The sequence below is a fragment of the Petromyzon marinus genome, unplaced genomic scaffold (genome assembly GCF_048934315.1).
Source record: "Petromyzon marinus isolate PM22_M1 ecotype Great Lakes invasive population unplaced genomic scaffold, UKy_Petmar_22M1.pri1.0 PM_G_Scaffold_138, whole genome shotgun sequence".
Taxonomy (NCBI): domain Eukaryota; kingdom Metazoa; phylum Chordata; class Hyperoartia; order Petromyzontiformes; family Petromyzontidae; genus Petromyzon; species Petromyzon marinus.
This window is the reverse complement of record NW_027422693.1, coordinates 199,807-225,173: the sequence shown is the minus strand read 5'-3', so window position 1 is coordinate 225,173 and position 25,367 is coordinate 199,807. Positions and strand designations below refer to the sequence as shown.

At 52.5% G+C, this 25,367-nt stretch overlaps 1 protein-coding gene across 1 annotated transcript; it reads left to right on the top strand.

The window, feature by feature from the left end:
* The first annotated feature begins 1,351 nt into the window (after positions 1–1,351).
* Positions 1,352–15,712, top strand: LOC142910077 (uncharacterized). Its single transcript, XM_076059839.1, has 16 exons — positions 1,352–1,412; positions 1,685–1,785; positions 2,766–2,834; positions 4,383–4,576; positions 5,642–6,085; positions 6,185–6,382; positions 6,694–6,847; positions 7,479–7,631; positions 9,218–9,271; positions 11,174–11,311; positions 11,590–11,862; positions 12,393–12,548; positions 13,365–13,501; positions 13,634–13,776; positions 14,055–14,168; positions 14,503–15,712. Exons 1-15 carry the CDS (start codon positions 1,352–1,354, stop codon positions 14,138–14,140), a joined length of 2,361 nt encoding a protein of 786 aa, XP_075915954.1. The 3' UTR covers positions 14,141–14,168; positions 14,503–15,712.
* Positions 15,713–25,367: the final 9,655 nt, after the last annotated feature.

Here is a 25,367-nt window from a genome sequence, read left to right as displayed (position 1 = left end):
AGACGCATACACTCACACAGAGACCCACAGACTCACACAGACCCACAGACTCATCACACAGAGACCCACAGACTTGCATAAAGACCCACAGACTCACACAGAGACCCACAGACTCACAGAGACCCACAGACTCATCACACAGAGACCCACAGACTCACACAGAGACCCACAGACTCACACAGAGACCCACAGACTCACAGAGACCCACAGACGCATCACACAGAGACGCATACACTCACACAGAGACCCACAGACTCACACAGACCCACAGACTCATCACACAGAGACCCACAGACTCACACAGAGACCCACAGACTCACTGAGACCCACAGACTCATCACACAGAGACGCATACACTCACACAGAGACCCACAGACTCACACAGACCCACAAACTCATCACACAAAGACCCACAGACTTGCATAAAGACCCACAGACTCACAGAGACCCACAGACTCACACAGAGACCCACAGACTCACAGAGACCCACAGACTCATCACACAGAGACCCACAGACTCACACAGAGACCCACAGACTCACACAGAGACCCACAGACTCACAGAGACCCACAGACGCATCACACAGAGACGCATACACTCACACAGAGACCCACAGACTCACACAGACCCACAGACTCATCACACAGAGACCCACAGACTTGCATAAAGACCCACAGACTCACTGAGACCCACAGACTCACACAGAGACCCACAGACTCACAGAGACCCACAAACTCATCACACAGAGACGCATAGACTCACTCAGAGACCCACAGACTCACACAGACCCACAGACTCATCACACAGAGACCCACAGACTCATCACACAGAGACCCACAGACTTGCATAAAGACCCACAGACTCACAGAGACCCACAGACTCACAGAGACCCACAGACTCATCACACAGAGACCCACAGACTCACTCAGAGACCCACAGACTCACACAGACCCACAGACTCATCACACAGAGACCCACAGACTTGCATAAAGACCCACAGACTCAAAGACACCCACAGACTCACACAGAGACCCACAGACTCACACAGAGATGCACAGACTCACAGAGACCCACAGACTCATCACACAGAGACGCATAGACTCACTCAGAGACCCACAGACTCACACAGACCCACAGACTCATCACACAGAGACCCACAGACTCATCACACAGAGACCCACAGACTTGCATAAAGACCCACAGACTCAAAGACACCCACAGACTCACACAGAGACCCACAGACTCACAGAGACCCACAGACTCATCACACAGAGACGCATAGACTCACATAGAGGAGTCTCGTCCTAACGCAGTGGCTGTGTGGCTGTCGGCACCACAGGACAGTACGGGGATGAAGCTGTGGAAGCAGCGTTGGTTCGTGCTGTCCGACTTCTGCCTGTTATACTACAAAGGTGAGTGGTGCACTCTGACCCCTGACTTCTCAACCCGAGCCCTCACCATCTCGTTACCCCGGTTACTTGTGACGTGCCGGGAGCCGAGTCGCCACGAGTGGGCGGGCCCGGTCGCTCCGCCGTCGTGCCGTCGCTGGGGCCTCGATGTCCGACATTCCGCCCCGCACCACGGGAGCTCCCTGGCAACGGGCTCGCTGTCCCCCCCCTGCCCTCCCAACCATGATGACTCTGCCCCCACCCGCCCTGTGGCCCCCTGCCGTGGGGGAGTGCAGACAACAAGGAGGAGGGTGTCTTGGGCAGCATCTCCCTGCCCAGCTTCCAGGTGAATCCGGTGGAAGCCGACGATAAAATCAACCGCAAGTTCGCCTTCAAGGTACGGTGGGCAAGCGAGTGGGCCTAGCAGGCGCGCCTGGCGGGCGGGGCCTAGCGGGCGGGCCTGGCGGTGCGGCGTGTAAACATCGCCACTGGGGAGACGAAGACGGCCGGGCGTGGTGCCAGCCACCCACACCCTCGTCGTGTGCCGGGATGCCCCCTTCCGCTCGCACGCGGGGGGCCCACGGCGCCGGGTCACCGCCGCTCACTCGCGTCACCGACCGTCGCGGTGAAGTACGGTCACCGAGACAACGACCGCAGCACGTGGGAGGTGGCAGTGGGGGGGGGAGCCTTTCATCCCGCGGCGGATTGACGAACGCCCGCACACTCTCGTTTTTGTGATTGTCATCACAACAATAATATTCACCATCGTTTTAAGTGGCCGCTGGTCACGTGTGCTTTGTGTTCTCGGATGCGACATGACGTGAATGTGCAGCGTGCTCGTCGTTGCACGGGGGGGGGGGGGGGGGTTGTTTTTATTAATTTTTTTCGGCTCGCTAACTTTTCGACTGCCCGCCCACTAACGGATTTCCCTGCCGCGCGCTCACTAATGCCCTGCTCAGGTGGGCAGGGGTGGGGGCCTCGGGTGGAGGGTGCGGGGGGTGCGACCGCTTGCCCGCTACGCCGCTCACGCTGTCCCCTCGCTCACGTAGAAGGCGTGATGTGTGACATACTAGCGTGTGTGCGCGCGTGTGTGGTATTAACGTGTGCGTGTGTGTGTGGTATTAACCGCAGTAATCACCACGCACCATCTGCTTCGTTCAAAGTGGACGTTGGGAAATTCTGGATAGCTCCATCACCCCCACCCCACGCCACACGTCTAGACTGTTCTAACGATCGGCGTTGCGGCTTGCTCTCAAAGCGACGCTGCGTCTCGACGCACGTGGTAGTAACGGCACGGCCACCGAGGCGACGTCGGTTTGCCCCCCCCCTCCGTGCACTTTCAGAAATTACCTTTCCTGCACGGTCTCCGTGCCGCAGCCGGCTGCTGCAGCTGCTACGCCCCGTACAGCGCGCGAGTTTGAGAAACCGCCGCTGTGCGGTGAGACGGTGCGGGGGGGTCTGGGTGCGATGCGGGGACTGGGTGCGATGCGGGGACTGGGTGTGATGCGCGTGGCTGCTTGTGCGTGCGTCGCCGTCGTCAATGTGTTCCCCCCCCCCCCGTGCCGCGTGACCCCCTGGGAACTCTGGGAACGCCTCTTCCTCCTCTCCGTGCCTCTCTGGGTGTCTTCTCGGTTGGACCGTCGCTCCTTTCACTCCGACCTCGCGAGCCGCTCGCTCGCAAGGCGGCTTCGCTCGCCGGACAAAGGTACGCGCCCGCATGGCTGGGCTCGGGGTCGCGAGGATTTGGGGATGGACGGGGGGGGGGGGGGTTCTTGCCGCGTTTTGTTTTTAGCCCAAAACAGCTCCTCGGCTTTTCAGATAAAAATTTACGTGCGGTCGCCATGGGGCGTTGGATCTCGGGAGTGGTTCTGGGACGCCTCCTTCCTCGTGGCGTTCTCCGGACACGCCTAGGCGCTTTCCGCGGTGGGCTCCTGCTGGCAGATGCCGCTCTCTCTCGTCTCCAAAGGAGTTCAAAAACCGGCGACGATTTTTTTTCAAAAGCGGAAATTATTGACGTTGCCGTACGTCGATTAAAAAATAAATGAAACCCTTATAAGACGTGGGGGAAAGCCTACGGGAGAAAATACTCGCGTCGAATTTTCTTTTTATAAGACGAGCTGACCTGCACGTCGTCGCACGGGGCTAAAACAATAAAAAATGCAAAGCTACTCGAGAGGAAGCTGTTGGCCAATCAGGTCGGGGGGCAGGGACCCTCCTGAGGAATGGAGTTTCGGAGACTCGCTGGGCCCAAGGCTTTCCAGAGCGGTGAAGTATGGCCAAACAACCCCCGTGGCTGACACGGCATGAGGAGGGCTTCATCCGGCAGTGGATTGGCAAAACGAGGAGTAGATGACAATGGCTATTTTAATGGGCTTTCATTGATGAATCGATGACATTAATGAATATTTATTTACGATGTAATTTTGGTGCTCTGGAAAGCCTCACTTGTATGCGAACAAATACGCACTTGTGTACACGCGTGCGATGTCTGTGTTCGCGCACGCACACGCATTCACGCAAAGTATGTATTTTTTTTAATCTCATAAGTTAAATGCCAGACGAATACAACTGCAACAGTGAAGTTACACTTCGCCGTTACTTCGAATGCATCAAAGCAATGCAGGCAAAAACGGGAAATACAATCGCGACGGAGTTCACGACGTAAAGTCCGGCCGGGTTATAATGCAGCTGACCGGATTATAATGCAGCTGACTGGGTTATAACGTAGCTGACTGGGTTATAATGCAGCTGACTGGGTTATAATCCAGCTGACTGGGTTATAATGCAGCTGACTGGGTTATAACGCAGCTGACTGGGTTATAACGCAGCTGACTGGGTTATAATGCAGCTGGTCGGGTTATAATGCAGCTGACTGGGTTATAATGCAGCTGACTGGGTTGTAATGCAGCTGACCTGCGTGCGTGCCTGCGTGCCTGCCTGCCTGCGTGCGTGCGTGCCCACCTCCTCTGTTCTCCCCCCCCCCTCCCTCCACAGGCTGGGCCTCCGAGCCAGAGGCACGAGAAGCCGGCGGGGGGTGGGGGGGGGCGCCACTTGACTCGTGTGCCGTGGCAGGCGCGGCACGCTGGCATGTGCACCTACTACTTCGCCGCCGACTCGCTGGAGGAAATGCGCGTGTGGATGAAGGCGATGGCGCAGGCGTCGCAGCTGCAGATGGAGATCCCGCAGGGGTGAGACACCTCCTCCCCTCCAACCCCCCCTCGTGCGTTTGCGCGCGCGTGCGTGTGCGTTGAACGCAACGTACGTAGCCAGCCGTGCTAATCGGAGGTGCGGGGGAAGGACAGCAACCTATACACAAAGAGGAGTTCTCAAGAATTTAGTTTGTCAATCTAGATGATGATGATTTAAAATTGCGTAGCTCCAGCGGCTCCAGCGGCTTCCCAATATCGGATGGTAGCGTGGCACAGGGTGGCGCAGGGTGGCGCAGGGTGGCGCAGGGTGTACACCGCCCGGCACGTACACCGCCTGGGAGTTCACAGCGACGTGGCCACAAACGATAGTTCAACGAAGTGGACATTTCTCGCAAGCCATACACTCTAAACCGTCGATTTAGGTGACAAACCTTGCTCAATGTCGGTTGGCTGGTGGGTTCAACGCCATATTTATATCAGTTTAACGCGTAGGCTCTTAGGTTGACTCAGTAATCCCCCCCCCACTTTGCGCAAGAGCGCAGAAGTGTGGTCACCACATCTACGCCTCTATATAAGGAACGTAGCAGGTGGAGGACTTCTCCACAAATCTGGCTGTCGCCTGATGAATCTGGTTGTATTTACTGGCGAAGCGTCACGATATTCAGAATTTAAATGTTGTGGCTTGGCTCTCCAACACACAACCGGTGTGCTGTACTAGTACACTACACTATACACTACATTATACACTACACTACTATACACTACATTATACACTACACGACTATACACTACACTATACACTACATTATACACTACACACTAGTGCTGTACTAGTGACGAATTGGCCACGTTCTGTTTACATGACAACCCTTACTAGTTGGCTGTGTCGGGTGGTGGCGGGTTTTAACGACACAACATTTACACATTTACGCGATCTAACCCAAGAAAAAAACCTGGGATATCAATTCTAAATGTGGAGAAGAATCCACGTAACCCACGGAAGAGAGAGTCGGGATTGAACCCACGACCTCCCGCGTACCAGGCGAGGTAGTCAACATCTCCCAGCCACCGCGGCGTCTCACGCGATCTGATCCCAACGTCCAGCAACGGCGGTGGCGGCGGCGGGGGCAACCGCTCACGCGGGCGAGCGGCGGCGGAGGAGGAGGCGGGGGGGCAGGTGCTCGTCGACGGGCTCCGTGGGGCGCCGGGAGATGTCGCGGCGCCGGCCCGGTGGAGGCCGCCGCGCTCCGACGACGACGACGAACGGGGGGGCGGCCCTCGTGGCGATGTGGAGATCGTGACAGAGGAGGGGCCGGCTCGCTCGCGGGCCGGCACGGACGACGACGACGACGCTGCGGCGGCAGCCGTGGCCGCGGAGGAGCTCCGGCGGCAGCTGCGCGACGGCGATGGCGAGAGGGGGGCGGCCGCGGAGCGGCGGGACGGCGACGAGAGGTTCGACCCGTCGGCGGGCCCAGGCCGAACGACCGCGGAGGCCGCCGATCGCCCCACCGCCGGCGCCGCGATCTTACGGCCGGAAGCGGCGGCGAAGTCCGGCGTGGTTCTATGTCACCCGAACCAGCAGCAGCCACAGCAGCCGCAGCAGCCGCTGCAGCTGCAGCTGCGCCTGCAGCGGCACAGCACGGACAGGATGGGGCTTGCCGGCAGCAGCAGCAGCAGCCTGTCGGCGTTCAACCAGGACGAGTTTGGCTACGGGGCGGCTGACGGCGCCGGCGAGGGCCACCGGGCGGCGGCGGCACTGGAGAGGCAGACGCGTGACTCCACGGTGCAGCTGGAGCAGTGGATGATGCGGTCGCTGAAGGAGAAGAACGAGAGAGACCGCTTGAGGTGAGGGAGACGCCGGGGTGCGGTTGGGGGGGGGGGTAGAGGAGGGGTGGGGGGGGAGCAGCTCAAAGATTGGTGACAGGGAGTGAAGGAGGAGGGGGGGGGGTGAAGATGGGAGGTGGAGGGAAGGAGGTGGAGGGGAGGAGGTGGAGAATGGTTAGAGACGAGATGGGGGGGATGGCCACGCGTGGCTGTGAACCCTGCGGGTCGCAGCGGTGAGGCGTCGCTGTGAAACCTCGAGCAAGGAATGGGCCCTGACCCCCTCCATCCTCCTCCTCCCCTCTCCTCTCCCCTCTCCCTCCTCCCCCCCGTAGCATCGCGTCCACCCAGACGCTGCCCAGGTCCATGCCCAGCTACCGCCAGTCGCTGGTGGTGGTGGGCGCTCCCGGGGGGGTGGACGTGGCGGCGGCCGCCCCGGGGGCGCGCCGGCAACGCGCTGCCGAGTTCAGCCACGGCCACGGAGCGCGGGTACGGCTGCCCCCCCCCCCCACACACGTATGGCGCTGTCTGTCGGGCTTTCTGTCTATCGGGCTGTCTGTCTATTGGGCTGTCTGTCTATCGGGCTGTCTAACTGTCTGGCTGTCTGTCAGGCTGTCTGTCTGTCGGGCTGTCTGTCTATCGGGCTGTCTGTCTATCGGGTTGTCTAACTGTCTGGCTGTCTGTCAGGCTGTCTGTCTGTCGGGCTGTCTGTCTATCGGGCTGTCTGTCAGGCTGTCTGTCTATCGGGCTGTCTGTCTATCGGGCTGTCTAACTGTCTGGCTGTCTGTCAGGCTGTCTGTCTGTTGGGCTGTCTGTCTATCGGGCTGTCTGTCTATTGGGCTGTCTGTCTATCGGGCTGTCTAACTGTCTGGCTATTTGTCAGGCTGTCTGTCTGCCGGGCTGTATGTCTATCGGGCTGTCTGTCTATCGGGCTGTCTGTCTATCAGGCTGTCTGTCAGGCAGTCTGTCTATCGGGCTGTCTGTCTATCGGGCTGTCTAACTGTCTGGCTGTCAGGCTGTCTGTCTGTCGGGCTGTCTGTCTATCGGGCTGTCTGTTTATCGGGCTGTCTGTCTATCGGGCTGTTTGACTGTCTGGCTGTCTTTCCCTATGGTCTCGCAGTGCACGCAGACGCTGGATAGGAGGCCCACACCGTCCATGGTGCACACGTCCACCCCGCAGTCCACCCCGCAGTCCACCCCGCCCAGCCTGCAGGGCCGCACGGTGAGACACACGCCGCTCACCCCCACGCTCACCCTCGCCGCTCACCCCCATGCTCACCCTCCCCACTCACCCTCCCTGCTCACCCCCGCGCTCACCTCCACGCTCACCCTCGCCGCTCACCCTCCCCGCTCACCCCCACGCTCACTCCCGCGCTCACCCTCGCCGCTCACCCTCGCCGCTCACCCCCACACTCACCCTCCCCACTCACCCTCCCTGCTCACCCCCACACTCACCCTCCCCACTCACCCTCCCCGCTCACCCCCACACTCACCCTCCCCACTCACCCTCCCTGCTCACCCCCGCGCTCACCCCCACGCTCACCCTCGCCGCTCACCCTCGCCGCTCACCCCCGCGCTTACCCCCATGCTCACCCTCGCCGCTCACCCCACGCTCACCCCCGCGCTCACCCCCATGCTCACCCTCGCCGCTCACCCTTCCCGCTCACCCCCACGCCCCCCCACCCTTCGCAAAAGAAGTTCAACGAACATTGACCTCTTGACCTCTTGACCTTTCCTTCCGACGGCGAGTCAAACCGCTCTCGCCCCGCCCGACGGCTGCGCCACCCGGTGGCCGTCTGGTCGGTGCGTCCACGGCAATCCCGCTATCGGGGTGGACAACGCCGGTGCAATGGTAACGGGGTGGCGGCCGATGTTGCTCCGTTTGTGCGGCGATGGCGGTGTTGATAATGCTGACGCGACGACGACGATGATGATGATGATGATAGCAGCGACGACGGTGATGGCGGTGGTTACGCACAGCCAGAGGAGCTGACCCTGCTGCTCATCCAGCTGCAGAGAAACCAGTCACAGGTCCGGCACGGGGGGGGAGGGGTCACGAGGTCACGCGGGAGGTCACGGGGCCACCGGGGGGGGTCACACGGGGGTCACACACAGTCACGGAGGGTCACAGGCGGGTCTCCAGGTCACACGATGGGGTCACAGGGTCACACGGGGGTCTTGGGGGATCGGAGGTCACGGGGGGCGTGGGGATGGGGCGCCACATCGGAACGAGGACGGCTGACACGGTAGCGGCACGCTAGCCACGTGCTCGACACGCACACGAGGTGCAAGATCGATTCACTGCCTCTGCGCTAGACACATGCTTAGTACTTTATATATTATAGACATGTGCTCGATTCTCTGTACTCTAAGACACATGCTTAATACTTTATATATTATAGACACGTGCCCGATTCCCTGTACTCTAGACACACGCTTAATACTTTATATATTATAGACACGTGCCCAATTCTCTGTACTCTAAGACACATGCTTAATACTTTATATATTATAGACACGTGCCCGATTCTCTGTACTCTAGACACACGCTTAGTACTTTATATATTATAGACACGTGCCCGATTCTCTGTACTCTAGACACATGCTTAGCACTATATACTCAAGACACACGCTACCTACACATAATACATGCCCCACTCACAACACATGCTCTACCCCTTATATCGTATTTCACACACACACACACTACCCAAAACACACACACACACCACCCTGCCATCCTCCCACACACCACCACCCACCACTCTCACCACACTCCCTGGCCACGCTCACCGCGCTCGCCATCCCGTGTCTTTGCTGTGCCACCCACGACTCCCCCGTGCCCCGCTGCCTGCTCAGTCGTTGGCACCACCACTGCACCTGCAAAGGAACCTGCGCTTGATTGAGAGCCAGGTGAGGCAGTATGGCATCATCCTCACCAGCATCCTCACCAGCATCCTCACCACCACCACCACCACCATCCTCACCACCACCACCAGCATCAACCTCACCACCATCCTCACCACCACCATCATCACCACCACCAGCATCATCCTCACCACCACCACCAGCATCATCCTCACCACCATCCTCACCACGACCATCATCCTCACCACCACCACCATCATCATCTCTCACCTGCATGGCCCCCACCGTCCCCATGGTTGCAGCCAGTACACCCCCAGCCCCCCATCCATCGCCCCCCAGCCCCATCGTCACCTCGTTACCCGCACGGTGCCCCCTCGTCCCGTGCCTCGTCACGGACCTCGTCACGTACCTCTTCAAGTGCCGTCACACCAACCCCCCTCCGCCCCCCCCCCCCCGTTCCCCCTGCCCGTTAGCTACCCAGTAGCCCAGCGGCGTAGCTGCCGGTGGCATGTGCGGGGCGGGCCGACCGCGGGGGGGGGGGGGGGGAGCCCCAAGTGGTCACACAGCGGGAGCAAACGTCGCGAGTGCTGCAGGCGGTGCAGTCGTACCGTTGGTGAGGCCCAGGTGCCAGGCTGACGAAGGGAGGAAGTGAAGGGGTTGGTGGAGGGGGGTCCACGCCACCTGCGCCGCTACGCCACTCGGGGGCCCATCGCATGCCTGACGTCGCGTTGCTGAGGCCGCGTTATCCCTTTACCCCGTCGTTTAGTTACCCCCCCGCCCTACGTCACGAGAGGGTCACGAACGGCGGGGTCGCGCAAGCTCGATTGCGCCGCCGCCCCCCGCCGGGTCTGGCTGGGTTGGAAAATAATTTCACTGGAGGGGTAGGGGGAGAGACAAAGGCGGCCGGGCATGGTGGCGGTGGTAGTGCCGGCCACCCACCCACCCGGCTCGTGCGCCACAGTGCCGGCCTTCGCAGGCGCCGCTGCAGCGGGCAGCTGCAGCGGCGCTCGCCCCAGCGCCCTCGTTGAGGCTGCGTGCCGCCGAAATCGCGGTGTTATCGGCAAGCGCGGAAAAATATTCGGCGACAAATGAAACCTCCCCCACCAATCCCCTGGGGGATGGGAAATCCCTCAGCCATGAAAACATCGTGGCACGAAATATTGGAAGAAGTCACCCCCTGTGAGTGGCTGGCTGAGGTGCCATCTGTTGAGGAAGTACAGAAGGCGATCCGGAGTCTGAGACCAGGAAAGACACTGCTGCTGCTACTCGCTAACAGCACTTGCCCCATCAGTCTGTGAAGGCTATACGGGGGGTCTTTGTCTCATTCATACGCACTGATGCTGCTACTCGCTGACAGCACTTGCCCCAACAGTCTGTTAAGGCTATATGGGGGATCTTTGTCTCATTCATAGGCACTGCTGCTGCTACTCACTGACAGCACTTGCCCCAACAGTCTGTCAAGGCACTTTTATTTGATTTTGGAGAGCGATGGTGCAGTGATTAGGGCCACGCTTGCGCTGAAACCCCATCTACCCGAGTTCAATTCCCGCTCAAGGCCTGCATCGGTGACGGCAATTATCTGAACCAGTCCTGGTCCTCACCGAGGTCGACTCGGACTTAAATGAGTGCTCTGTGCGAAGTGGAATCATCGGCAGTGGGGGGACGTGGCGACGCTACTCGCCGTGACGGCACTTGCCCCGACAGCTTGCAAAGGCTACCCGGGTGGATGGAAGGCATCTTTATCTTTGTGCGTGTGTGTGTGCGTGCGTGTGTGCGTGCGTGCGTGCGTGTGTGTGTGTGTGCATGGGTACGTGGGTTCGTGCGTGGGTGCGTGGGTGCGTGCGTGTGTATGTGGGTGCGTGCGTGTGTGGGTACGTGTGTGGGTGCATGTGTGGGTACGTGGTTGCGTACATGTGTGGGTACGTGCGTGTGTGCGTGGCGGCGCAGGCGTGCATCGAGTCGTCCCTGGAGGTGCTGCACCTGCAGATCGCTCAGCGACGCTCGCACGAGCAGCAGCAGCAGCAACGGCTGCTGCTGCAGGCCGACCTCGTGCACCTCCGTGCAGACGGCGCCCGGCTCAGCCGGGTGAGAGGGACCCCCATGCCCCATCCCCTCACCCTCCCATCCCCTCAACCTCCCATCCTCCCACCCACCCATCCCCCACCCGATCACCCCCCCCCCCATCCCTCTCATCCCCCACCCAATCAGAGGCGACCTGGCCACAAATGTTGTGACCGTCACTCGTTGTTGTGACCGTTTGCTCGTTGTTGCGAGCGTCGCCCATTGTTTGTCACCGCCGTCGTCATCATCGTCACCATCGTCGCCGCCATCGTCATCGTGGCCATCGTTTTTGTCATTGCTAGGAGCGGCCCAAGAGCGCGATGGACGCGCTGTACCCGGCGGGCGGTCCCGCGGGCGGTGCCGCCCGGGGCAAGATGACCGCGGAGGAGCAACTGGAGCGGCTCAAGCTTAATCAAAAGGCGGCGGCGGCGGCCGGGAGCGGCGTCGGGGGGGACGCGGCGACGACGGTGACCCCGGGGGGATCGGGCCGATGCGGCCACGCGATGACGCTCGATCGCCGGACCGTCCTGGCGGCGCGGTCGCCCACACGGCCCGCGTCCGTGGACGTCTCGCGGGTGTGTGAGTGTGTTGGGGTTGGCACGTGCCCTGTATGTGTGGGTTGAAGATGGCACGTGCCCTGTGTGTGTGTTGGCACGACCATGGTGCTGGCCAGCCCACCCCCTCGTGTGCCGTGCCGGCCTTCATAGGTGCTGCTACTCGCTAGCAGCGTTTGCCCCGACGGTTTGTTTGTTGGCACCAGTAGGGGGGCACAGGTGGTGCATTTGCCAGTCTATCTCAGTCAGTCAACCCATGGCACGTACAAAGTAGCACAGAGAGGACGGCCATCCCAGTCAGTCGACACGTTCCACGAGCCGTGGCTTTTCGCGCCGTTGCTACGTTGAGGTGCCGCCATTTCCGCGTCATTACCACTCGGTGGGCCTGGCGTCAACCGATGTGGCGCATTTTATCGCGGGGGAGACACCGTGGCGAGACTGTGGGCGATGCCTTGGGCCATGAGGTTTTGGGCCACGAGGCCATGGGCCATGAGGCCGTGGTGGTGTGGTGTCCGCCTGCCTTATCCAACACCGCCGCCGCGTCATTGCAGCTCACGAAGTTGAGGCAGCGCCAAGACGACCTGGACATCGCCGAGATGGAGCGCGCTGTGCAGGACGCGCCGGCGCCCGAGACGCCGGCGCAGGAGATCGCGCGGCTCCGCACCGCATTCACGGAGCTCGACGGCAGCTACGATCCGGGGTCAGAGGTGAGATGCAGCCGGGGGTTCGGGGTGAGAGACGGTGAGGGTCAGAGGTGAGAGACAGCCAAATCCTGGGTGAAAGTGGGAGGTGAGATGGCAGGGTCATAGGGGTGGGACACAGCCTGGGTCAGAGTTGAGACACAGCCGGGGTCAGGAGTGAGACACACTAGGGCCAGGGGTGAGAGACGGCCAAGGTCAGAGGTGAGACACAGCCAAGGTCAGAGGTGATCCAGGGTTAGAGATCAGTGGGTAGAGATCCGGGTCTGGATTGAGAGCTATATCCGGTTGATGAGTGAGAGGTGGGGGGGGTGTTGGGATGGTGAGAGATGTGGCGCTTGGCGGTGATGTTTCAAATGCTGCTGAGAGTTCTGGGATTTTGGGCTTACGAGGCCTGGGTTCCAATCAGGAGTCGGAGGTCAGGAGCGAAAACAGCTGGACCCGGGCAGGAGGTCACGGAGAGAGAGATCCAAATCTGAGCATTGTTCTGTGTCTGTTGTTAGGTGCTGGTGATCACAGCCATAAAGGCAATGGTAGCGTTGTGATGTAGAAAATGATTTTGATGATAGCAATGCTAATTATGTATATGATGATGGCAAAGGCAGCAATGATAACCGTAGTTACGACGACGATTGTCATGACGATGACAGTGGTAAAGAGAGCCATGACGATGTCAGTATTCATGACCATGGTTACGATGTTTGCAACGGCATTTGATGGTGACGATGACAGCGAGCGATGACGACGATGTTTACCGATGATAACGGGAGCGATGATGTTGATGACGAGCCGGTCACGGTTATGCCCCCTCCCCCCGGCCCGCAGGTGCCCCCCCCTCGTCGCCACGTGACGGTGCCCGAGCTCCACGTGGACGAGGACCCCGAGGAGCCGCCGATCCCCCTGGGAATGGAGGCGTGGCAGAAGAACACGGAGTGGATCAAGGCGATGCTCGCCAAGTCCAGGTACAGCGTCGTCACGCTCGCGTCGTCACGCACGCGTCACGGTGCGTCGCGGTATTAACCGGGGCCGCCTTCCGGTTTCGCACCGCCGCGACCGCCCGCCGTCACATTTCCCCGCCCCCTCCGCGTTGCCAGCGTGCAGAACGCGGCGCCGCCGCCGTCGCCGGCGAGCTGCGAGGCGACGCGGGGCAAGGCGGAGGTGCACGTGCAGGAGCTGGAGCGCATCGTCAGCATGTCGTGCGCCCTCGCCGAGGAGGCGTGCCAGCGCAGCAAGGCCGGTACGGCGCCACCGCCGTGGGCGGCTCGGCCGCGCGTCGGCGGCACCTGGCACGCGGTATTCCAGGGGTCCCCCTCACGGGGTTTGGCGCCTCGCCATTTGTTCACCGGGTCGCCGGTAAACTGCGGTAGGTGGCGCTCGACTCCGTGGTATACCGGACGCGGTGTGCCGGAGCGGGGATATATTTTCCGGGTGACCAACCCGGCCGAAGCGAGTCTCCGCGTTCCTCACGCCCGTCGCTCCGCTCTCTGGTTTTGTTTCCTGCCGCCCGCCCGACAGACAAAGTCGCTTCCCCGACGAAGGAGGCGTCCCCTTCCCAGGATGCATCGGCGCCCGGCGACGGCAGCCATTCTACGCTTGTTTAAAACGCCAAGGTTTCCGCTCAGCTCAGCGGTGAGAGACTCACTCGCTCACCCACTGGCTCATCCGCTCGCTCACCCACTGGCTCATCTGCTCGCTCACCCGCTCGTTCGCTTGCTCACTCACCCACTCGATAACCCGCTTGCACGCTCACCCAATCGCTCAACCTGCTCGCTCATGGACTTTCTCACCCACTCGCTCGCTTGCTCAGGCACTCGCTCACTCACTCGCTCACCCACTCGGAACAATCTCGGGCTCACGGCCACCGCTGTGGTTGACATCTCGGCATGAGTACTCGTGTTGCCGGTGGTACCCTCAGTTTCACCGTTGCTCTTGAAATCCCCTACCCCCCCCCCCCCACCCCCAGGTGTCATACACCTGGCGGAAGAGGTGAAGGAAGAGGACGACGACGATTAAGGGAACAAGAAGAGGTGTCCGCGAGAACGCGGCCGCACGGGGAGGAGGGGGCGGGGGGAGAATGCAGGACGCCGCCGCGAACGGCCGTGCGTCTGTCGCCGTCGTCATCCCGACGATCGTTACAGAGCCCCAATGACGAGCGGCGTCGTTACCGGATGAAGAAGTGGCGGTGCGGGCGGTGCAGGTGGTGTGGGCGGTGCCCCTTCTCCGCTCACAAAGAGTTTCTTCAAGTGTTCGATTCTCGTAGAAGGGAGAGGGAAAGTTGTATCGGCATTCTTAGCAGATTTTATAAAAGTGTACAGTAGATTTAGCGACCCTAGGGAGCTACTGTTTGTATGCCCACGTTAAATGGTGATAACTTTAAAATGACCCCCAAACGATTTTATAACCACACTTGCGTTTGGAATATTAATGAGGATGACGACGATGCTCAACCGTCAAAGACAGGATAACAACACGTGACGATTTCCAGACGCACGCATTTTGTTCAAATGCTCTCGCTGCGGGGAGAAAATGGCCTTTGATTGTATTCTTACCCCCAGGTATCCTTTTTTGCAAGAGACTTTAGCCCCCCCCCAACGCCCATATCGATGTCTGGGTTTTAATGTGGAGGTTGGCGAAGGTAACTCTCTCTATGGCCGTCCTGGGTGCTCTGGGTGAGTCGACCCACGCACGCGGCACCTGGGTCTGTCCCCTTCGTCACGGCCTCAGGAGGGCCGCCACCTCGTCTGGCGCACAACGCCGTGGCGGACGTCGCCGCCACCTCGACAACGAGCAGCGGTTGTTGTTTGTTTGTTGGTTGTTTGTTGGTTGTTTGTTGGGCCAGCGACGCGCGCCCTCTCCCAACATGCGCGTGCCGCACCCCGACCTCAAGCGCGCCCGTGTCCGTTGTGACGTGGCCCGTTGTGACGTGGTCCATTGTGACGACGAATGGCGTCAGCCAATCAAATCCATCGTCGCACGCACGCGCCTTGAGTCACCCCCCCCCCTCCCCCCCCCAAGGTTGCGTTTTTAGACTTTAAGCGACAGCATCTCGGTGCCTATATATTGACGTGCCGCATTTGGCAAAGCAATGCACCCCCTTTTACCCGATGGGTGGCATTTGCACCCAAAAGTTGCTGCAAAAAAATAAACTACTAGCGGTGTATTAAAAGTTAATAAAAAAAAACAAACGAAGTGATGCCAAAAATATGTAAAACACGCAAAAAAACATGACACTTCAATACAGCACGTTGGTAAATTATCCCGTTACATTTGTGGTGGTTATAAATTTACGAATAAAACTTCTGATCAGGCAACACATGTATCATCTTTTATACAAGGTCCCTAACACAAAGGGTTTATCGGTGTTGAGTGTGTGTATCAGTCCCTTAACCCGATGCCTGGGGAGGTATGGCCTCTATGAGCCCTGTCACTGGGCAACTCGCTCTCTATCACTGGGCAACTTGCTCCCTATCACTGAGCAACTCGCTCCCTATCACAGGGCAACTCGCTCCCTATCACTGGGCAACTCGCTCCCTATCACTGGGCAACTAGCTCTCTATCAGTGGGCAACTCGCTCTCTATCACTGGGCAACTCGCTCCCTATCACTGGGCAACTCGCTCCCTATCACTGGGCAACCCGCTCCCTATCACTGGGCAACTCGCTCCCTATCACTGGGCAACTCGCTCCCTATCACTGGGCAACTCGCTCTCTATCACTGGGCAACCCGCTCCCTATCACTGGGCAACTCGCTCTCTATCACTGGGCAACTCGCTCCTTATCACTGGGCAACTCGCTCTCTATCACTGGGCAACTCGCTCTCTATCACTGGGCAACTCGCTCCCTATCACTGAGCAACTCGCACCCTATCACTGAGCAACTCGCTCCCTATCACTGGGCAACTCGCTCTCTATCACTGGGCAACCCGCTCCCTATCACTGGGCAACTCGCTCTCTATCACTGGGCAACTCGCTCCTTATCACTGGGCAACTCGCTCTCTATCACTGGGCAACTCGCTCTCTATCACTGGGCAACTCGCTCTCTATCACTGGGCAACTCGCTCCCTATCACTGGGCAACTCGCTCCTTATCACTGGGCAACTCGCTCTCTATCACTGGGCAACTCGCTCTCTAACACTGGGCAACTCGCTCCCTATCGTCCTCCGGCTGGGACCTAGGGGAGGCTATCTGACCCCACCGTCCCGGTCCGTGGGTTCTGACCACTGGCCTCACTGAGCTCCGGCCCTTAGAAGGACATCAGAGCTTGGGGTCCAGGGTCCTCTCTTCAGCCCAGGTCTTCGTTCTTCAGCTTGCAGATGACTGAGCCAGACCTCTGAGAGGTCCGGCTTATATACTGGTTCGTGGCTTGCTCCGCCCTAGCCACGCCTTCCTTCTGGAACATTCTGGAAGGTTACGTCATCCCCCGGTTCCCCCCTCCCGGGGCCCCGGGCAATGTGTCCCAGGATCCGTTTGCTGGGTTTTGTCGTTGGTCCCTTTTTGGGCCCATGGACATTTGCCTTGTCGTGGTTTATTTATTTCAGTTTTTTTTTTATTTTGGTATAGCCCTGTGAGCCATTCGGCTCTTGAATCGGGTGCAACCACAACAAACAAAAAACATTGCTCAACCTCTATCATCTGACCTAATAATTAAGAGTAATCAAATTAGTAAACATTAAATTTATGTTTTAATGGAGCTGTGAATATATAAGCGTTTTGCGCATGTGCAAATGTGTGCTGTCGCACGCTGAGCGGTAAAATAATAAGTAAAAATCTCACTAAATCGTGAATTAAACTACCTTAAAGTTTAGGGATGGGAAAACGGAATAGCCTATGCCAAGCAGGGGGCTTAGGGCTTGCCGCCCAGCAATGTTATTTTTCTACGCGAACCCCGCGGTTAGAAAGCCAAATCCCTCGCAAGCGAGCGTCGTCGCTTCAAGACGATTCTAAAGGAATCTACAACCTTTGATTCCTTTGCGCGATTGAAATAATCGATTCTTGGCGCGCTCGGATTTTATTTTAAACGGATTTTATTTTAAATTAATGAGTTATCTTTTCATTTGTATGTTAAGTTTTTAAGTTTTCAGACGTTTTAAAATGTTTCCCCGCTAGTAGCAGTATATATCGACTCTATAGCACAAAGTACTCACCTGACAGATTGCCGTGACGAGGCCTAGTCCCGTGCAAAGCCTCCGGCCTCGCCTAGATTGCCCGGCCGGCCGTGGCTGTGGGCTGGGCCGCTACCCCCCCCCCACCCCACAATAATCCTATTTAATCGCTATATTTTTAGTATCTACGACCCTATAATAGTAAGTGCACACATTGGGGTGGAGGGGGACAGAAGAGGACGTGACACTTTGATGAATTTACCTCAGCGTCACGTGTAAATTTTTTGCATTTTGAATGAGAAATGGCGTCCCCCCTGCGGCGACGGCGTCTGTGCATTGCCAGGGGCAACGGCGTTTCGCGCATGCGCAGCAGTGAGCCGGTCGGCAAAAGTAAATAAATAAAGATAAATCGCACCAAAACGTTAATTAAAACACTTTAAAGGCGACGGACGGGAAAACGAAATAGCCTATACCAAGCGGGGGGCCCAGGGCGTGCCGCCTGGCAAAAAAATTTCCACGCGAACCCCGCGGTCCGAGAGCCAAATCCCTCGCAAGCGAGCGTACACAGACAGACAAAAAAATGAGTTTTATAGGTTAAATAAAACAAAGTCAGTACAGTCGAAACTTGCACCTTTTAGTCCAAATCAAACTCAAGATCACCAATTTTTATACTTCCGACTGTATGTCGCTGTTAAATCCTCTAAACTTGCAGCAGTTTCTAGGACATTGCCGGGTGAATATTAGCAAATTAACACGAAGCACTGAATCATGCAGGGCGATGTACATCCTAATTCATTGGGGTGAAAGCAACTGCCTATCCAGCTGGGTGGTGCTGAAGGTTGGAGCGTTGAGCTAAGCATGGGAATGTTGCGAGTTCGAGCCTAAGCTGAGGTTCAACTCAGCCCATTAACCATCCTTCATCGGTAAAATGAGTTTGATTTCATGGGAAATCAGCAGTGGTTATGTAATAAAAATGCTTGCTCCATCCATAAGAATGTGGAATGTGTGACCACTATTTCAGAGCTTCCAACATAATATGAGCTTGTTTTGGGGGGGAGGAATGCTGCCATCATCATTATCGTCATTATCATCAGTTGACAAGACTTTATTGCATTACATCTCTCAGTTCATTAAGCTTTGCTCACTGTGTGATTAGCTTTCAAAGTAAGGTGGAATATCACAACTATGAGACTTAATACATGGACATGGCCGATATATAGTAATAATAGATATATGATGGTTCTGTTGTTGGTGGCGTTTTAGACAGATATAATATTTGGACATGGCCGATATATAGTAATAATAGATAAATGATGGTTCTGTTGTTGGCGGCGTTTTAGACAGATATAATATATGGACATGGCCGATATATAGTAATAATAGATATATGGTTCTGTTGTTGGTGGCGTTTTAGACATATAATACAAGGACATGGCCGATATATCGTAATAATGGAGAGATGATGGTTCTATTGTTGGCTGCGTTTTAGACAGATATAATACATGGACATGGCCGATATATAGTAATATAGTATTATATCTGTCTAACACGCTGCCAACAACATAACCATCATCTCTCTATTATTACTATATATCGGCAATATCCATGGATTATATCTGTCTAAAACGCCGTAAACAACAGATATAATACATGGACTTGGCCGATATATAGTAATAATAGAGAGATGATGGTTCTGTTGGTGGCGGCGTTTTAGACAGACATAATATATGGACATGGCCGATATATAGTATAATAGATGGATGATGGTTCTATTGTTGGCGGCGTTTTAGACAGATATAATACATGGACATGGCCGATATCTAGAAATATAGCATTATATCTGTCTAAAACGCCGTCAATAACAGAACCATCATATATCTATTATTACTATATATCGTCCATGTCCATGTATTATATCTGTCTTAAACGCCGCAAACAACAGAACCTTCATCTCTCTATTATTACTATATTTTGGCCATGCCCATGTATTATATCTGTCTAAGACGCAGCAAACACCAGATATAATACATGGACTTGGCCGATATATAGTAATAATAGAGAGATGATTGTTCTGTTGTTGGTGGCGTTTTAGACAGATATAATACAAGGACATGGCCGATATATAATAATTATAATAGATATATGATGGTTCTGTTGTTGGCGGCGTTTTAGACAGATATAATTCATGGACATGGCCGATATATAGTATAGTATTCTGTCTAAAACGCCACCAACAACAGAACCATCATCTATCTATTATTACTATATATCGGCCATGTCCATGTATTATATCTGTCTAAAACGCTGCCAACAACAGAACCATTACATATCTAATATTACTATATATCGGCCACGTCCATGCATTATATCTGTCTAAAACTCCCCCAACAACAGAACCATCATATATCTATTATTACTATATATCAGCCATGTCCATATATTATATGTCTAAAATGCCGCCAACAACAGAACCATCATCTATCTATTATTACTATATAATCGGCCAGTTCCATGTCTTATATTGTCTAAAACGCCGCCAACAACAGAACCATCATATAACTATTATTACCATATATCGGCCACGTCCATGTATTATATTGTCTAAAACGCTGCCAACAACTGAACCATCATCTATCTATTATTACTTTATTTCGGCCACGTCCATGTATTATATTGTCTAAAACGCCGCCAACAACAGAACCATCATCTATCTATTATTACTATATATCGGCATCGTCCATGTATTATATCTGTCTAAACCGCCGCAAACAACAGAACCATAATCTAAATATTATGTCTATACATCGGCCATGTCCATGTATTATAGCTGTCTAAAACGCCGCCAACAACGGAACCATCATCTATATATTATAACTATATATCGCCCATGTCCATGTATTTCATCTGTCTAAAACGCCGCCAACAACAGATCCATCATATATCTATTTTTACTATATATCGGCCATGTCCATGTATTACATCTGTCTAAAACGCCGCCAACAACAGATCCATCATATATCTATTTTTACTATATAACGGCCATGTCCATGTATTATATCTGTCTAAAACGCCGCCAACAACGGAACCATCATCTATATATTATAACTATATATCGACCATGTCCATGTATTTCATCTGTCTAAAACGCCGCCAACAACAGATCCATCATATATCTATTTTTACTATATATCGGCCATGTCCATGTATTATATCTGTCTAAAACGCCGCCAACAACAGATCCATCATATATCTATTTTTACTATATATCGGCCATGTCCATGTATTATATCTGTCTAAAACGCCGCCGAAACGGGACCATCATCTATATATTATAACTATATATCGACCATGTCCATGTATTATATCTGTCTAAAACGCCGCCAACAACAGAACCATCATCTATATATTATGTCTATATATCAGCCATGTACAAGTATTATGTCTAAAACGCCGCCAACAACACAACCATCATCTATCTATTATTACTATATATCGGCCATGTCCATATATTATATCTGTCTAAAACGCCGCCAACAACAGAACCATCATTTATCTATTATTACTATATATCGGCCACGTCCATGCATTATATCTGTTCAAAACGCCCCCAACAACAGAACCATCATATATCTATTATTACTATATATCGGCCATGTTCATACATTATATCTGTCAAAAACGCCGCCAACAACAGAACCATCACCTATCTATTATTACTATATATCGGCCACTTCCATGTATTATAGCTGTCTAAAACGCCGCCAACAACGGAACCATCATCTATATATTATGTCTATATATCGGCCATGTACAAGTATTATATCTGTCTAAAACGCCGCCAACAACAGAACCATCATCTATCTATTAGTACTATATATCGGCCACGTCCACGTATTATATTTTCTAAAACGCCGCCAACAACAGAACCATCATATATCTATTATTACTATATATCGGCCATGTCCATGTATTATATCTGTCTAAAACGCTGCCAACAACAGAACCATTATATATCTAATATTACTGTATATCGGCCACGTCCATGCATTATATCTGTCTAAAACTCCCCCAACAACAGAACCATCATATATCTATTATTACTATATATCAGCCATGTCCATATATTATATGTCTAAAATGCCGCCAACAACAGAACCATCATCTATCTATTATTACTATATAATCGGCCAGTTCCATGTCTTATATTGTCTAAAACGCCGCCAACAACAGAACCATCATATAACTATTATTACCATATATCGGCCACGTCCATGTATTATATTGTCTAAAACGCTGCCAACAACAGAACCATCATCTATCTATTGTTACTTTATTTCGGCCACGTCCATGTATTATATTGTCTAAAACGCCGCCAACAACAGAACCATCATCTATATATTACTATATATCGGCATCGTCCATGTATTATATCTGTCTAAACCGCCGCAAACAACAGAACCATAATCTAAATATTACGTCTATACATCGGCCATGTCCATGTATTATAGCTGTCTAAAACGCCGCCAACAACGGAACCATCATCTATATATTATAACTATATATCGACCATGTCCATGTATTACATCTGTCTAAAACGCCGCCAACAACAGATCCATCATATATCTATTTTTACTATATATCGGCCATGTCCATGTATTATGTCTGTCTAAAACGCCGCCAACAACAGAACCATCATCTATATATTATGTCTATATATCGGCCATGTACAAGTATTATATCTGTCTAAAACGCCACTAACAACACAACCATCATCTATCTATTATTACTATATATCGGCCATGTCCATGTATTATATCTGTCTAAAACGCCGCCAACAACAGAACCATTATATATCTATTATTACTATATATCGGCCACGTCCATGCATTATATCTGTTCAAAACGCCCCCAACAACAGAACCATCATATATCTATTATTACTATATATCGGCCATGTTCATACATTATATCTGTCAAAAACGCCGCCAACAACAGAACCATCACCTATCTATTATTACTATATATCGGCCACTTCCATGTATTATAGCTGTCTAAAACGCCGCCAACAACGGAACCATCATCTATATATTATGTCTATATATCGGCCATGTACAAGTATTATATCTGTCTAAAACGCCGCCAACAACAGAACCATCATCTATCTATTAGTACTATATATCGGCCACGTCCATGTATTATATTGTCTAAAACGCCGCCAACAACATAACCATCATCTATCTATTATTACTATATTTCGGCCACTTTCATGTATTATATTGTCTAAAACGCCGCCAACAACAGAACCATCATATATCTAATATTACTATATATCGGCCATATCCATGTAATATATCTGTCTAAAACGCCGCCAACAACATAACCATCATCTATCTATTATTACTATATTTCGGCCACTTTCATGTATTATATTGTCTAAAACGCCGCCAACAACAGAACCATCATCTATATATTACTATATATCGGCATCGTCCATGTATTATATCTGTCTAAACCGCCGCAAACAACAGAACCATAATCTAAATATTACGTCTATACATCGGCCATGTCCATGTATTATAGCTGTCTAAAACGCCGCCAACAACGGAACCATCATCTATATATTATAACTATATATCGACCATGTCCATGTATTACATCTGTCTAAAACGCCGCCAACAACAGATCCATCATATATCTATTTTTACTATATATCGGCCATGTCCATGTATTATGTCTGTCTAAAACGCCGCCAACAACAGAACCATCATCTATATATTATGTCTATATATCGGCCATGTACAAGTATTATATCTGTCTAAAACGCCACTAACAACACAACCATCATCTATCTATTATTACTATATATCGGCCATGTCCATGTATTATATCTGTCTAAAACGCCGCCAACAACAGAACCATTATATATCTATTATTACTATATATCGGCCACGTCCATGCATTATATCTGTTCAAAACGCCCCCAACAACAGAACCATCATATATCTATTATTACTATATATCGGCCATGTTCATACATTATATCTGTCAAAAACGCCGCCAACAACAGAACCATCACCTATCTATTATTACTATATATCGGCCACTTCCATGTATTATAGCTGTCTAAAACGCCGCCAACAACGGAACCATCATCTATATATTATGTCTATATATCGGCCATGTACAAGTATTATATCTGTCTAAAACGCCGCCAACAACAGAACCATCATCTATCTATTAGTACTATATATCGGCCACGTCCATGTATTATATTGTCTAAAACGCCGCCAACAACATAACCATCATCTATCTATTATTACTATATTTCGGCCACTTTCATGTATTATATTGTCTAAAACGCCGCCAACAACAGAACCATCATATATCTAATATTACTATATATCGGCCATATCCATGTAATATATCTGTCTAAAACGCCGCCAACAACATAACCATCATCTATCTATTATTACTATATTTCGGCCACTTTCATGTATTATATTGTCTAAAACGCCGCCAACAACAGAACCATCATATATCTAATATTACTATATATCGGCCATATCCATGTATTATATCTGTCTAAAACGCCGCCAACAACAGAACCATCATCTTTCTATTATTACTATATATCGGCCATGTCCATGTATCATATCTGTCTAAAACGCCGCCCATCATCTGTCTATTATTACTATATTTCAGCATCCTCCATGTATTATATGTCTAAAACGCCGCCAACAACAGAACCATTATCTGTCTAAAACGCCGCCAACAACAGATCCATCATATATCTATTATTACTATATATTGGCCATGTCATGTATTGTCTGTCTAAAACGCCGCCAACAACAGAACCATCATATATCCATTATTACTATATATCGGCCATGTCCATGTATTAAATTGTCTAAAACGCCGCCAACAACGGAACCATCATATATATTACTATATATCGGCCATGTCCATGTATTAAATCTGTCTAAAACGCCGCTAACAACAGAACGATCATCTATCTATTATTACTATATATCGGCTACTTCCATGTATTATATTGTCTAAAACGCCGCCAACAATAAAACCATCATATATCTATTATTACTATATATCGGCCACGTCCATGTATTATATTGTCTAAAACGCCGCCAACAACAGAACCATCATCTATATATTATGTTTATATATCGGCCATGTCCATGTATTATAGCTTTCGTGACTGCAGGAATTCATATTCTTTGGTTCTTTCGGTAAAGTCACGTAGGTAGAAAAAATATAATAGATCACGACGTTTCGATCGCAACACAAGCGACCATCTTCAGGTGTGAAACAAACACAGGCGGACTGCTGACGTAGGAGAAAGAGCCGCTGCAACAAGAGGTTATATAGGATATTGGTGGGCCCAACCCACTGATAAGTGGGTGGAGCTAGAGAAGGAATTTGTACCTAAATGTAAATGTGGGAGATTAGCATGTCAACGTGAGATGGCCCAATGTCAGAGAGCCGGGCAACAGGAACAAAAACCCCTAAGAGCAAGAGGTACACATGATGAGAGACACACAGAGAGTCGGAATAACAGCTGACATAGGCTGGTAGGAGGGAAAGATCACAGTCAGTTAAGAATTTACTTGGTTAATAAAGTCCTTCCAATGATTGCTCAGTTTGTACCCATCTTCTCGGTTGAAGTTGTTTGTGTTTATATATCTGGATGGCTTCATGAGCAAATCTCTGAAGG

Coding starts and splice junctions, on each gene's coding strand:
- LOC142910077 (XM_076059839.1), top strand. CDS start 1,352: ATGAAGCTGTGGAAGCAGCGTTGGTTCGTGCTGTCCGACTTCTGCCTG. Junction 1,786..2,765: donor ACCGCAAGTTCGCCTTCAAG/GTACGGTGGGCA, acceptor TCCGTGCCGCAG/CCGGCTGCTGCAGCTGCTAC. Junction 6,383..6,693: donor AACGAGAGAGACCGCTTGAG/GTGAGGGAGACG, acceptor TCCCCCCCGTAG/CATCGCGTCCACCCAGACGC.